At 53.7% G+C, this 13227-nt stretch overlaps 1 protein-coding gene across 6 annotated transcripts in view; it reads right to left on the minus strand.

Moving 5' to 3' along the window:
- Positions 1 to 5242: 5242 nt before the first annotated feature.
- ACTN1 (actinin alpha 1) overlaps positions 5243 to 13227 on the minus strand; it is a 95570-nt gene continuing 87585 nt past the window's right edge. For 3 of the 6 annotated variants that reach the window (XM_080808236.1, XM_080808238.1, XM_080808240.1), the window contains 6 exons: positions 12946 to 13080; positions 11544 to 11723; positions 10736 to 10882; positions 9679 to 9759; positions 7765 to 7923; positions 5243 to 6297 (listed from right to left, as the gene is read on the minus strand). In XM_080808236.1, coding sequence (XP_080664362.1) covers positions 6139 to 6297; positions 7765 to 7923; positions 9679 to 9759; positions 10736 to 10882; positions 11544 to 11723; positions 12946 to 13080 — 861 coding nt within the window. In that variant the 3' untranslated portion in view covers positions 5243 to 6138. Of the gene's footprint in view, positions 6298 to 7764; positions 7924 to 9142; positions 9209 to 9678; positions 9760 to 10735; positions 10883 to 11543; positions 11724 to 12945; positions 13081 to 13227 lie in introns of all 6 variants that reach the window. The other 3 variants (XM_080808235.1, XM_080808239.1, XM_080808237.1) reach the window with 2 other exon arrangements.

Here is a 13227-nt window from a genome sequence, read left to right on the forward strand (position 1 = left end):
CCGCCTCGTCCTCCGCCAGGGTGGCCCTCGGTGGCTCTGGGAGCAAAGTTCCCAGGCACAGAGATGCAAGAACTCGAGGTGAAAGTTGACTGGATACGACGAGTAGGACAGTGACAGCAGCTGCCTCTGACTCGGATGCTGGCCACCCATCGTCCCAGCCCCAATTCCCCTGGCCTCCCGCCGCAGCCCCTCATCAGGGCCGGGAATCCATTCCTTCCCACTTTCGTGGAGCGTGTCCTGTTTGTTGGCTGGCCAGCGTCCACCTCTGGAGAGCCCACTCCTTATGGGAGTTTTGTGGGGAGGCAGAGGCTTGTGAGTCACTGGGAAGGAAGAGTCCTGTCACACCCAGTCCAAGTCCAGGTGGCCTGAGTGGGGCCGCACCCTCCACTCCGGGGGAGCACACAGGCCAGGCTGAAACCAGTGAGCAAATCCCATTGCCCTGGCTGAAGCCACCATGTTCCGTACCTCTGGGGGACGTCATCCGGGTACTCCCGCAGCTCTGCCTCCACCTACCTCTGTGACCTCAAGCAAGGCATTGCTCTCTGGCTGTAATCTTCTCCTCTGTCAAATCCAAGCAAGGTTGGACTCCGTGACCTCAACAGTTTTCTGACACCAACATTCCACATTCTTGTCCTTCATCCCACCGTTCGCCCGCCATGGAGGCCCATTTAAGCTTCCCTGGAAATCTCTCACCCCTCCCTTGGCACTCCCCATGCTCTTACCTTGTAATGGCTCCTTCCTCTCTTCCTGAAATGCTGCTTTCACCACTGGGTCCAAATTTGGAACTAAAAAGAATTTTTGCAGTGAGTAGAGCCTGGGAGGGCTCCCAGAAAATTCTGAGAAGAACAAGGGGACAGCTCCATTAGATCTGATCCAAAGAGACTGAAAATGAAACAAAAACCTCAACTCCTGATCTTCTCCAACAACTTAGTGTCCAGACTGTGTCCTGCTTGCAGCCCTCAGCCCCTCAGCCCCATGCCGCTAACCAGCTCCCCCACCTCCTGCCGGGCCCAGCCATTCTGGCCCTTTTGGGTGTGGCTTCCATCTCCCTCCTCTGTGGGCTACTGTGTTTAGGGTTAGGGGGTCTGTCCAATGGCTATGGCTGCCTCCTGAGCACCAACATTGCCAACTCAGGCCTTTGAGCCTGGACTGGTTTCTCCAGAGCCTCAAGCCTCTAACCCAGGCCACTGACATCAGGGAGGCAGTCAGGCTTCCCAGAGACCTGGACAACAGAGCATGAATTAAGTTTCCTACTGCTGCTATAACAAATTACCACACACATAGTGACTTAAAACGACACAAGATTCATTATCTGTGTCTAGCTCGGAGCTCCTCCAAGTTCCATTCTAGTTCCGGACCACAACAGAGCAAACATCGCAATAAAGCCAGCCAGCTGAAATGTCTGATCCCCCACTGCACGTAAAAGTGGTGTTTGCACTATACCATGCCCTAGTACGTGTGCGATAACATTATGTCCAAAAAAAACACAACGCACATGCCTTAATTTTGAAATACTTTATTGACACAGAGACATAAAATGATCAAATGTTGGAAAAATGGCACCAAGACTTACTCAACTCACGGTGGCCAAAAAGCTTCAACCTGTAAGCAACACATTATCTGCGAATTGCTGTAGAACAGGGTACGCTTTATGCCTATGGTTTTGGAGTTCAGAAAGCCAAGGTCAGTAGCAGGGCTGCACTTCTTCGGGAGGTTCTAGGGGAGAATCCGTTCCCCCGCCGGTTCGAACTCCTACAGGCCGTCCACATGCCTCGGCTTGCGGCCCAACAGCGCTCCAGCCTCTGCCTCCATCACTTCTCCTTCTCTGACTTTGACACTCTGGCCTACTCTTTCTGAAGGCCCACCCAGACCATCTAGCATAATCTCCCCATATCCAGACCCTTAATTACCTCTGCGAAGTCCCATCTGCCATGTAAAAGTCGTCATCACAGGCTCCAGGGACCAGGGCCAGTATTCAGCCCACTGAGGAGCTCCAAGACTGGAAGAGGACTCCCCTTACTAGTATTTTTCTAGGGCCTGGCCTTTTTGCCTTAAGAATATTTAAAATAGCTTAACAAAGCACAGCTAATTAAAAAAACAAAACTGTGTTAATACTTACTGTCACCAATTAAATGCCCACCACGTCCAACTCAAACAGAAAGCAGCATTGTTAACACCACGTGGGGAGGTTTTTGTTTTTTTAAAGATTTTGTTTTATTTATTTGACAGAGAGAGAGAAAAAGACAGCGAGAGAGGGAATGCAAGCAGGGGGAGCAGTAAGCAGGGGAAGAGGGAGAAACATGCTCTCTGCTGAGCAGGGAGCCCAATGCAGGGCTCGATCCCAGAACCCTGGGACCATGACCTGAGCCAAAGGCAGATGCTTAATGACTGAGCCACATGTGGGGAGGTTATGCGCCCAGCTGGGAAGTAGCAGGGCCCACCCGAGCCCATGTGTCTCCCCTGAAAGGCACTGATGTCGAAAGAGGTTGTATTTCTTCCCTCGGTGACAGGAAGGCAGGGCTGTCTAGAGCTGGGTATAGGGGGAGGCGACCCAGAGGCTCGCCCCACCCTTCAACACCGTCCATGCAGAGCAGCCCTACCCTTTGGCACAGGCCAAAGAACCCACAAAGCCTCTGAGCTCCTTACAACCTAAGGAAACCTTATTTGTTCTCAGTTCTGGTAACTCGCTCACTCTACTGACTGTACCCTTCGGGCATCGGTCTTGTATCCAGGGGACTGTTCTGAGTTGGCCCAGTGACAGGACACAGCAGATTCCTGAGACAGGCCTGGGATTTGGAATGTTTGCAGGATTTTATGGAAGGCTTGACAGGCCAAAGAAAGAGCAGCTGTATTTACAGACTGGCCTTTAACAGGCTGTCAACAAAATCCCTCCGAAGGTATGCGGCAGAGGCAGATAAAAACACAGAAGAAATTCATGCCCTACCTCGGCAGGAAAGATGCAATGTGTTCATCCCACCGACGCAGGAACAAGCAACCTTCGTCGGGGTAGAAAATTCCATGCACCCAATCATTCAGAGTAGGCTGGAATGGTTTATGACGAAAAGTGGCCAACAGTGAAACACAAAAGACCATCAAGGGAGTAAGGCGACAGACAGGCTGCAGAAGTGCCCGAGGAGGGGCCTGGGCTCGGGGACCCTGGTGACCCAGCAAACAACACCCGACTCTAGAATTGATGCCATGAGTTCCCCAGGGCCTTGGGGGAAACCCGGAAGTGGGCGAACGCCTCATCTTGTGTCCTGCTTCAGACTCCCCACGTGACACATGTCACAATTCTCAACCTGTAACCCGAAAACCCAGCAACGAACGGCAGGGGAACTTGAGATCTCCTAGGTAGAAAGAAATACAAGGATGAAACAGATCCAACTCTCAGCATTAAGATTCAGAGGTTTTATACTCATGACAACCTGTGGATTAATTTAAGGAGCTTGAAGTCATAAGAGAATCTGGCATATATTCGCTTTGGGGTTTTTACCTGGAATGTGAAATTGAGATTAGATGTGATTTTCATTTTAGAGGTGGAAGGGAACTGTCAGTAAACAGCTTTGAGCCGCCCCAGAGGACTCAATTTCCATTTATAGTATTTCAGTTGCTTTGTGCTGAGCAAGAATTTGCGGCCTCAATTTAAATTTGCCTCAGTGGGGAGTCCAAGGTACCGGGAATAATTATTAAAATCTGTAAATATGTTTAAAATATTTACAGGAACTTAATTATTTTGGGAGAGTTAAACGGGGTTGTTTGGGGAGTGGTTAATTGTTACATGTATCAATGATCAGGACAAGCAAGAGTGTTTTTATTCTTATAGAAAAAAATGACATTATCCATGTAAGATGTGTGTGATGACCTAAACAGCTTCAGAAACAGATTTTAGAATGTTTACCTCTTTAGCAGACTGAAAATTTTAAGTAACTACAGCCACCTGCACACACACAAGCACACTTGAATATTGAGAATATCAAGTAAGGGCATTTCTTTAAAGGATGTGGACTAACTCAGTAAAGGCATACTTTCGTCCAAATGACACTTACAGAATTCTTTTTTAACCTGAGTGGTGAAAAGGCCGATTGATCGTACCTCTAAAAACTGTGATATGGTCAAGTGCTTGTACCTTGGGTTTAGGAAACCTTCCGGTTGGAACAATCTCCCCCTCCTCTACTCCTCTACCACTGTGCCCTCAGTTAGACTTGCAAGTAAATAGCTAAGACAGGGAATCTTGTGTATTAGCCTCTTTAAAAGGACTTTGAGCCTCTGAGGCCAGGCTCTGGGCTTGTTCCATGTTTTTCCCCCATGGGGCTGCACCCACGGCAGACCAACAGTGAGCATTTACTGGACTTTTAACCGGCTAGTGGTTAATCCTACAGGAATGTCCCCAAAGCAAATGCCAACCTCTACCCCATGTCCTTCCTTCTAAACAGTCTGCTTGCCTCTTTCCCTGGGCAGTGAGTATTCTAGAATGTTCTAAGATTCTAGGAGCTCTATGGATATGCATTGGCTTTCCAATAGCACTGTTATTGCCACTTAATGGCTAAAGGAACTACAGTGCAGTCTCCCCACTTTGGAAATGGCAATCTATTGCGCTGGTATTACCACCAATAGTCTTCTCTCCCTGTCCTGTAAATAAAAAACAGCCTCAGGGAGGAGATACAGGTGAGGAGGGAAAACTGGAGAAGCTAGAGGGGGGCACACAGATGCCCTGGGGAGCTTGTTAAAATGCAGATTCTGAAAGTCTGGGGTGAAGCCCGAGACTGCATTTCCAGTGAGCTCCCAGATGATGCCGGAAGGCTGCTGTTTGCAGGACATTTTTTTTTTAAGATTTTATTTATTTATTTGAGAGAGAGAACGAGCACAAGTTGGGGAGGGGCAGAGGGGGGCACAAAAGCAGACTCCCTGCTGAGCAAGGGAGCCAGAGATGGGGCTTGATCCCAGAACCCCAGAATCATGACCCGAGCCGAAGGCAGACACTTAACCGACTGAGCCACCCAGGCGCCCCAACTGGATGACATTCTGAATAGCGAAAAACATGAGAACTCTTTAAGACAGTTCAGTGTGTTCCCTTACAGAAAAAATAAACAGAAGGGAGGGGCACACAGGTATCACAGAGCTGTCTGAAGCCACGGAAAACGAAGGTAGGACTTATCATTACAGAGTCCCTTCCTTACACATCCATGACCTTATCTCCAACTCATTTAAGAGACTTCTGAAGAAACCACCTTTTTTTTTTTTTAATTAAATAAACATAGCGAAATATAGGAGGATGGAATGTGCCAGGGTCAAAAATCTATTAAGGTTGGGTACAGGTGGACCCCATCATCCTTGACCCCACACACCCTTCTGGAAACCAGTGAGCAAGGAGCAGGCCAAGAGAGGTCACGGTAGCGCTGTTGCTTTAATACGGTGTGTGACAAGTAGTATCAAAATCGTCCACACTCTCCAATCTTGTTCATTTTTAATCAGCAATATTAAAACTAAAGGAAAAAAGTGCGTTAACCATACCTCTGGGCTTAAAAACGAGAAGACAAGACACAGAAATTCTCTTCCTTTAAAAACAGCCATTTCAAAAGATTTTCTTTAATATCATAAAATATTTTCATGGACAAGTGAGCTAGCAAACACACATGCACCAATGTGCCTTTTGACAAGATACCCCCCTACCCCCACCCCTCCACTCCCACAGCAAGGTGGACATGAGATTGGAGAAATGAATACAGCAGATGATACAGAGAGAAAAAAAAAATTGATAAAAAGTATAGAATAGAACGTTGTGCTTGGTTATTGTCCTATGTCACAATAAAACAAAACATTTCGGTGCAAACAGTTAATTTTTCCTCTTTTCCATTTAAGTCTGGTGGAGAAAAAAATACTTTTTCTATAATAAAATATGTGGTTTTTTGGTTTTTTGTTTTTTTACTTTTTTTAACGTAACTTTTTTTTTCTTTTTTGCAGAAAATAATTTTGTAAACTGTCACTTTGCGGGCAGGGAGGCTCGATGCCACGTGGGTCCCAGCTCGCCCAGTTCGAGGCAGAGCGCAAAGACCACACCCGGGCGGGAGAGGGGGCAGCGGGGGCGCAGGGCAGGGGCGCACAGCGGGCAGGGCAAGGGCGCTGGCCTGGGCGGGAGGGTTAGAGGTCGCTCTCGCCGTACAGCGCCGTGGAGAAGGACATGTAGTCCAAAGCACCTGGCACAGCGTCGGGGCCGGTGTAAGGGGCCATCCGCACGATGCAGTACTCGGCCTGGTCGGGTGGCAGCTCTCGGCGCAGCTCGTCCACCGTGATGTAGTTCTGCAGAGAGAGCCGGCAGGGGGACCCGGATGTCACTATGGGCGACAGCACCCCGCCCCGTCCCCTACTCCTGCTTCTGGATACAGAGAGGTGCGCACACGCACAGATCCACACATGTATCCCGTATACATATATATACACGCGTGCGTTTATAATGCATACACGTGCATACATACAAACGTGTGTGTATACAAAATACATGTTCGTTTTCAATCTCCTGTTTGCCATCTCCATACCTACTCTGGCCTGTTTCCAAGCTAATTCAAATGCTAACTGCACCTATAATTTCATGTGTCACTCTGGTCTGCAGCAATCACAGGCTGGAGCCACCAGCAGGGACTCTGGTAACACAAGGGAGGCACACCCACTCAAGCAAGCGCTCTGAAGATCATGTAATTTCCACAAATACAGTGAGCATCCAAGTGTGACATCACCGTGGGGGACAGCTACCTCCACCAGGTTTGCAAGATGTGGGCCTGCCCGCGCCTCCCCTGGTTCCCAGCCCAGGTCTCTGCATGCCCGTGACAGGTCCACTGGGAAGTTGCTTCTCCGGGGAGCTTCAGCCTCCAGAACAGCTCACTCGGAGACTTGGACCCACGAGGTGGGGCCCCCAGCGCCATGCCCTACCTCTGCCAAAGCCCCCTACGAACCAGCTTTGAGGAGAGTGGGGTCACCCCTAGGTCACTCCAAAAGCCAGGAACCCAGGCCCCTTTCTGGACCTCAGAGACCCAGAGTCACCTCAAGGAGATGGTTTCCAAGGGTCATTCCAACTCCAGGTGCCAGAACTCTAAGAGAGCGTCCTTAAACTTTAGGAACTGACCTTTAGGAACTTTTCTTGGCTCAATCTTTCTCCCTTACAGACTGAAACATTTCAGAAATGATGCTCCCCACTAGCTTTGGCTTTTTACAACTCCATCTCTCCAGTCTGAAGGAAGGACGGCAGACGGACTATCCTATGAATTTTGCAGAAAGGAAATCTGACCTCTAGACATCCCTGCTCTGCCAGTTTCTGCTGGCACTCCCACTGTTCCACTGCCAGGCAGGGCACTGCAGGGAACTTGGGAAATCTGGAAACCCAAACTGACCGCTGCTCAGGGTAGACCAATCAGACACACGCTTCCCTCCCGCTCCCTGCTGGGGGTCCACGCCTGTGTGCAGCGCAATAGCAGGGTGAAGTCTGAGTTCTCAGACGGCCCTTCCGTCACCTGGTCACGTCCTCACCCCACTCTACCTGCCTCCGCTACTCATCACTCCCACCCGAGTGTGAAGGGGTCCCGCTCGGCGGAAGGAGACCCCCTTAGACTCACGCTGTGCCCGAACACCTTAGGTGATCCCAAAACATTACAGAAATGGGTAGAGGTGGACAGCAGGGGGAAGCCCAGTGGAAGAAGGGGACGCAGGGTGCAAGTGACCCCCCCTCCAGATCAGGGTGCACCCTGCACAGCACCCACGCCACCGGAGACCCACCTTGTCCCCAGCCAGGATCTTGAAGGAGGCCATGACCTGGTCTGCTGTGTCTGTGTCGGCCGTCTCCCGAGACATAAAGTCAATGAAGGCCTGGAACGTCACTACACCCAGGCGGTTGGGATCCACGATGCTCATGATACGGGCAAATTCTGCCTCTCCCTGGAGAGAAGAACCAACCCCAGGCCTGTCAGCCTCTCAACCACAGGCTGCCGGGAATGTCTCATACGGACCTACGCCCCTGGGGGCTCAGAGCAGCCTGAGGCTGCTAGAGGGGAAACACAGCGGCCCCTGGGGCTGTCCTAAGGGCATCACAAGGACATCAGACCCAAGAGCGAAGACTCCGTTCAGGCTTCCCACACCCCACAGGCTCCCATCGGAGCACATGATGACAATGCTGGCGACAGCTGTTAACAGCTGCCAGTCGTGACATGTACCGAGAGCCGCACTCTTCTGACGGCTGGATGCCTTTCACTCCTTTTCTCACACCCCCCCATTGCATGGCGCAGGTCCTTATTACTTCCATCAGGTTTCCAGATGAGCAACCAGAGGCCCAGACAGGCTCGGTAATTTGCTCAGAGTCACACAGCCAGCAGGTAACAGAGCTGGGATTTGAACTGGGATGGTCTGGATCCACAACCTGCGGTTCCACCACCACACTGTACTTCCTGTGTGTCAGACCAGGAGCCACACTCACAAAGTTCCTTCGGTGAACCCTGGTCGCAGTCCCGTAGGAGTCCCCTCACCTCACCCTGCTCCCTAAGCTGGTGATGGCAGAGCTGGGATTTACTCCTGGGTTCCTTGTGTCCCGAGCCTGTGCCCTGGCCCGGCCTGGGGTAGCCCACAAGCTCTGCCCTTTGCACTGAGGCCCAGCACCTGCCCGGGGGCCCAGCTCAGGCCCTCGTGTGTGAGGTTACACCACGGAGGAGGCCGTGAAGGCCATAGGTGGTGGGCGTGGCTGCAGCCACCCCCAGGGCAGACGCAGAAATCTCTGTGCTTCTTGAAAGATGAAGTCGAGCCAAACCCTACCCGGAAGTCCAAACCTCCAGTCCTTCCTGCTAGCCTTGGGGGTCAGCCCCACCAGCCACCATGGGAGAGGAAAAGCCCACCTCCACAGGAAGTACCAAAAAAATACACCAGCACAGAGACCGAGGTGAGAGCGCCAGACCTCTGGGACACACGCAGTCCACGAAGCTGGGCCCAACCTGCAGGGTGCCATCTTCCCCACGGACCAGAATCGTGAGGCCCCTCCAGGGAGGGCAGCCCCTAGCCTGAGGGCTTCTAGCCTGCCCCCGCCAGGCCTCGGCTTCCCTGGCCAGGCCTCCGCTTCCCTGGCCAGACGGCGGGCCCTCGTCAGAACAGAGGGTGGGGTTTACATTACCATGTTGTAACCCATGGAGATAAGGCAGGCGCGGAAATCATCCGTGTCCATCATGCCTGTCTTCTTCTGTGGGGCCAGTGGCACCAAGACACAGGAGGGTCAGAGGCAGGAGGAGGAAGGGCCGGCCCGGGGCCAGGAAGACAGGGCACAGATGGCCAGAAGGGGAGGTTGACATGTATGATTGGGGGCGTTAGGAAGGGAAAAGGAACAAAGGAGGAGAGACATCCATGGGGAGGAGAGAGAACAGGGAGAGGCAAAAGTCCGTCCATGGGATGGAGAGTGATGGGGAGAGAGGAAGATGGGCCCCGGGCAGGTTCCCACAAAAGATGACCGAGGGCAGAGGTCAGAGGTCGGAGCAATTGGAAGAGGAGCCCGACATGGGCCAGGCAGGGACAGCAGGAGAGGACGAGCCCCCGAGGCCCACAGGAAAGGGGAGACAGGGAGATCCAGACAGAGAGAGAAAAGAAAAAGGAGAAACGCGTTATTTCTCGCCCCGGATGCCACCCCTGAGTGTGCTCCATGCAGGAGGCGAGTACCTGGGGGTCGTTGCCAATATCATAACCCAAGCTGATGAGGCAGGCTTTGAACTCCTCGGGACCCAGCGTGCCGGAGTGATCCTGGGGCCGCCGTGCGTCAGGCAGCGAGCCATGCGGTGCCAGGGAGGTGGAGGCCGTGAGGGGAGTGGGTGGGCCATGCCCCGGGGGGAGGGTGGCGCGTGTGGGGAGACACAGGGACAAAGGCATGCGGAGGGAGAGGGTGGAGGGTGGAAGGGGCAGGGGAGGAGGGGAAATAAAAAGTGCACACAGTTAGACACACGGACGTGGCCCAGAGGGTGCCCTCTCCCTGGCACACGCAGCCCGGCTCCGGGAAGCAGGCCAGAGGGGACCATGGTGAGCCAGGAGGGTGAGAAGCTCCCCCAGAAGGGCCCAGCCCACCCCAGCCCCAAGGCCCTGATGCCGCTTTCCAAGAGGGCTTCACCCACCCAGGAGGCTGGAGGACAGGGAAGCAGGCAGGGGTGGTGGGCAGCACCGAACCCCAAGCTCCCAGCCGTGTGGCTACCCAGAAGCCCCAGGGCACTGGGAGGGACGGCCCATGTACAGCTCAGCCTGTCCCAGAGCTGGGATGAGAACCCAGGACAAACAATGCTGCCGCCCCCAGAGTCCCCCAAAGGCTGCTGGGGGGTGGGATCGGGGAGGGGGGCCTCTGCTCCTCTGTCCTAAGGCAGAGGCAAGCTACAGTCCCCACAGACAGGGGACAGCAGGCCGGCCCCGGAGGTTAGGGTAGCCTCGCTCCCAAGGACTGACTCCTCGTGGCAGGAGAACAAGTGTTGGGGGCCAGTGATCCTCTCTCCACTCACTGTATGAGCTCTTGGTCCAGAAAAGCAGGGAAGTTCACGGCACACGAGGACAGGCTTTCTGAGACCAGCTGTGCGGTCCAGAGTCAAGGCAAGCTAACTTCCTGCTTCCCTCTTCCTCTTCCTCCCTTGCCCAGGAACTGGCCCAGCATGGCTGCCCACCTCCTGGGCACACTGCCTTCCAGGGCCCTGGGGCAGGGGCTGGGGACTGCTCTAAGTGTGGGCAGTGGGGTTCTCACCCGGTCAAAGTGGTTGAAGGAGGCCCGGAACTCATTCATCTGCTCCTGGCTGATGCCCTTGGCATCTCGGGTGAGGATCTGATTCTCCACTTCATTGATGGTCCTGGCGATGGTGGTGAGGAGCTGCTCCCAGCCCACGCGGATGTGCTGGGGGGATGAGGAGCCTGTCAGTGAAGGGGCCCCAGGCCTGGGCCTTGGCTGCTCTCGGCAACTCCTCCCCCCAACTGTGGAAATGGCCCAAGCCACCAAATCCAGACTTCCAGCCCGATTTATAGTATCACTGGGACAGAGGACCCAGATGATGAAAGGGGAAGCACAGGAGGGCGGTGGCCTCCACCTGAGGCAGCAGAGACCAGAACTGGTGGCCTGAGTCAGGTCAGGAGGGAGGGCCCTACATATCCCATTCCAGAGCCACACGCACTCTCCTGCATGGTCCAAACCATTCACTGCTTGGAAAGCGGGTGTCTAAGCCAGTGTCTGGAGACCACCAGCAGCCGAATCACAGGGGCTTGTTCAAAACACAGACTCCTCAGCCCCTGCCCAGACCCAGTGCATCAAATCCTGGAGCTGGAGGCTTGAAGTCTGCATTCTCGACAAGCTCCCTGGGAAATTCAGAAGGGCCCGAAGACCCAGAGCTCCAGAGGACAGCAGTGGCGAGTATGCCCTCACTCCCAAGCGAGAGCTTGTCCTACTATGAGCGCTTTCCTTGAAAGATGGGTAACTGCCCCCCTGCCCCAGCCCGGGAGTGTGGGAAGCCAAAGGGGATCCGGGGCTCCTGTCCTGGAGAAGCAAGACCGGTGCCGCCCACCTCCATGGTGTAGTTGGTGTGCTTGTTGTCGAAGATGAGCGCCTCCTGGATGAGCTGGTGGTCACCCTCCAGCTGGTCGATCTTGGGCTTGTAGTTGACAATGCTCTTCTCATACTGTCGCAGGTGGCTGAGCTGGTCCTCCAGGGTCCCATGCATCTCAATGGAGATCCGCCCGATCTCCTGCTCACGGCGAAGGAAGCCCTTGTCAGACCGCCCCACTCTGTCCCTGGGGTAGGGACTGGGGCACCCGGGTCATTGGTCAGCCCCTCACATGATTCTTGGTACCTCCCCTCACCTGCTGCCCCATATCAGGGAACCCATCAGTGACAATCAGTCAACCGAGAACAAGACCCAGTCAGCAGGGACACACTTTGGTATGGAAACAGCATCATAAAGGGGTATGAGAAGCACTGTCATCACTAGATGACATACCTCCCGTCTCTCGGGTGCCTCTCAGGTTTAGGAGGGGGTGGCTAGGTCAGTTCCTAACCTAAATGCTCGCTCCTCTGCTTGCCATTCAAACTCCCAGCCCAAGCTGTGTTTCCCAAGATCACCCACCTCAGGGACTCTCTCTGCCCACAGAGCCAGCTTCCCCACAGCCTCAGAGCCCTTGACGTGTCTCCTCGGTGGCCACGCACCTGCTGTTCTGTTCCCAGGCTGCCTGCCTCCGCCTGCCTCAATCCCACCTGTCCCACGGACCAGGCCTCAGCCCCCTTTCTGTCTTTACTTCATCTATGGAAACAAAACTTGTTTGTAAAAGCCTTTTCTATAAACTCAATTCGACCCAGCAAGTATTTCCTGAGCAGCTACTATGCACAATGCATGATTAAGCAGGTGGTGGTGGGGTGCAGGAGAGACAACCATGAGCTTGACATGGTCTCTGCCCTCAAGGAGCTCACGGGAACACCATGCTCTAACCCAAGCAGGGCCCGTTCCCTGATCTACATACAGCACCCCAGGATCTGGCCCAATAATTTAGCAAAAACCTCCACACTTGCCCAAGGCCCAGTTCTCTCTCTGTAAAGATCCTTCTCTTTTTTTTTTTTTTTTTAAGATCCTTCTCTTTGACAAAGCTCTCTGCTCAGGAGGAAGGGACACCTGGTCAGCCAAATAAGTCAACGATATATCAGTGATTCATCAACGATAAATCTGCGGCACTTTCTCGTGTGGCTCTTTAGTGGCAGCCCTGGGTGGGTCTCTGCGCCCAAACCAGACATTGGGATCAACCCGTTGGCCTTCCCTGACAGGCTCCATACCCCCTGTAGGGCCACAGACCCATTGTGGGCTTGGGACCAGCATTCCTCCCGGGATCCTACCTAGGAGGAGAGAGGGCAGCCTGACTGGCCGGGACAGTGCTGGGAAGGGGCGGAAGCCCATCCCTGCCTCCCATGAGGGGACCCACCTCCATCTTGGTCTGAATCCAGGGCCCGATGACATTGGCCTGGGCTGCGAACTGCTTACGTAGCCTCTCATTGTGCTGCTGGCGGGCATGCTCCTCCGTCAGGGCCTGGTCCCTCCGTGGCACCAACTGCCGCACCTGGGGTGGGGACAATCACAGGACGTGGGTAACGGGCCAGCCGCGTGTCCCATACTTCAGATGAGGAAATGGAGGAGGCATGAAAGGAAGGAGTGAGGCAGTAACAGAACAGGAGTAACCTGTTTCAGAAACTCCATCATTCATTAA

The sequence above is a fragment of the Martes martes genome, assembly GCF_963455335.1.
Source record: "Martes martes genome assembly, chromosome: 7".
Classification (NCBI taxonomy): Eukaryota; Metazoa; Chordata; class Mammalia; order Carnivora; family Mustelidae; genus Martes; species Martes martes.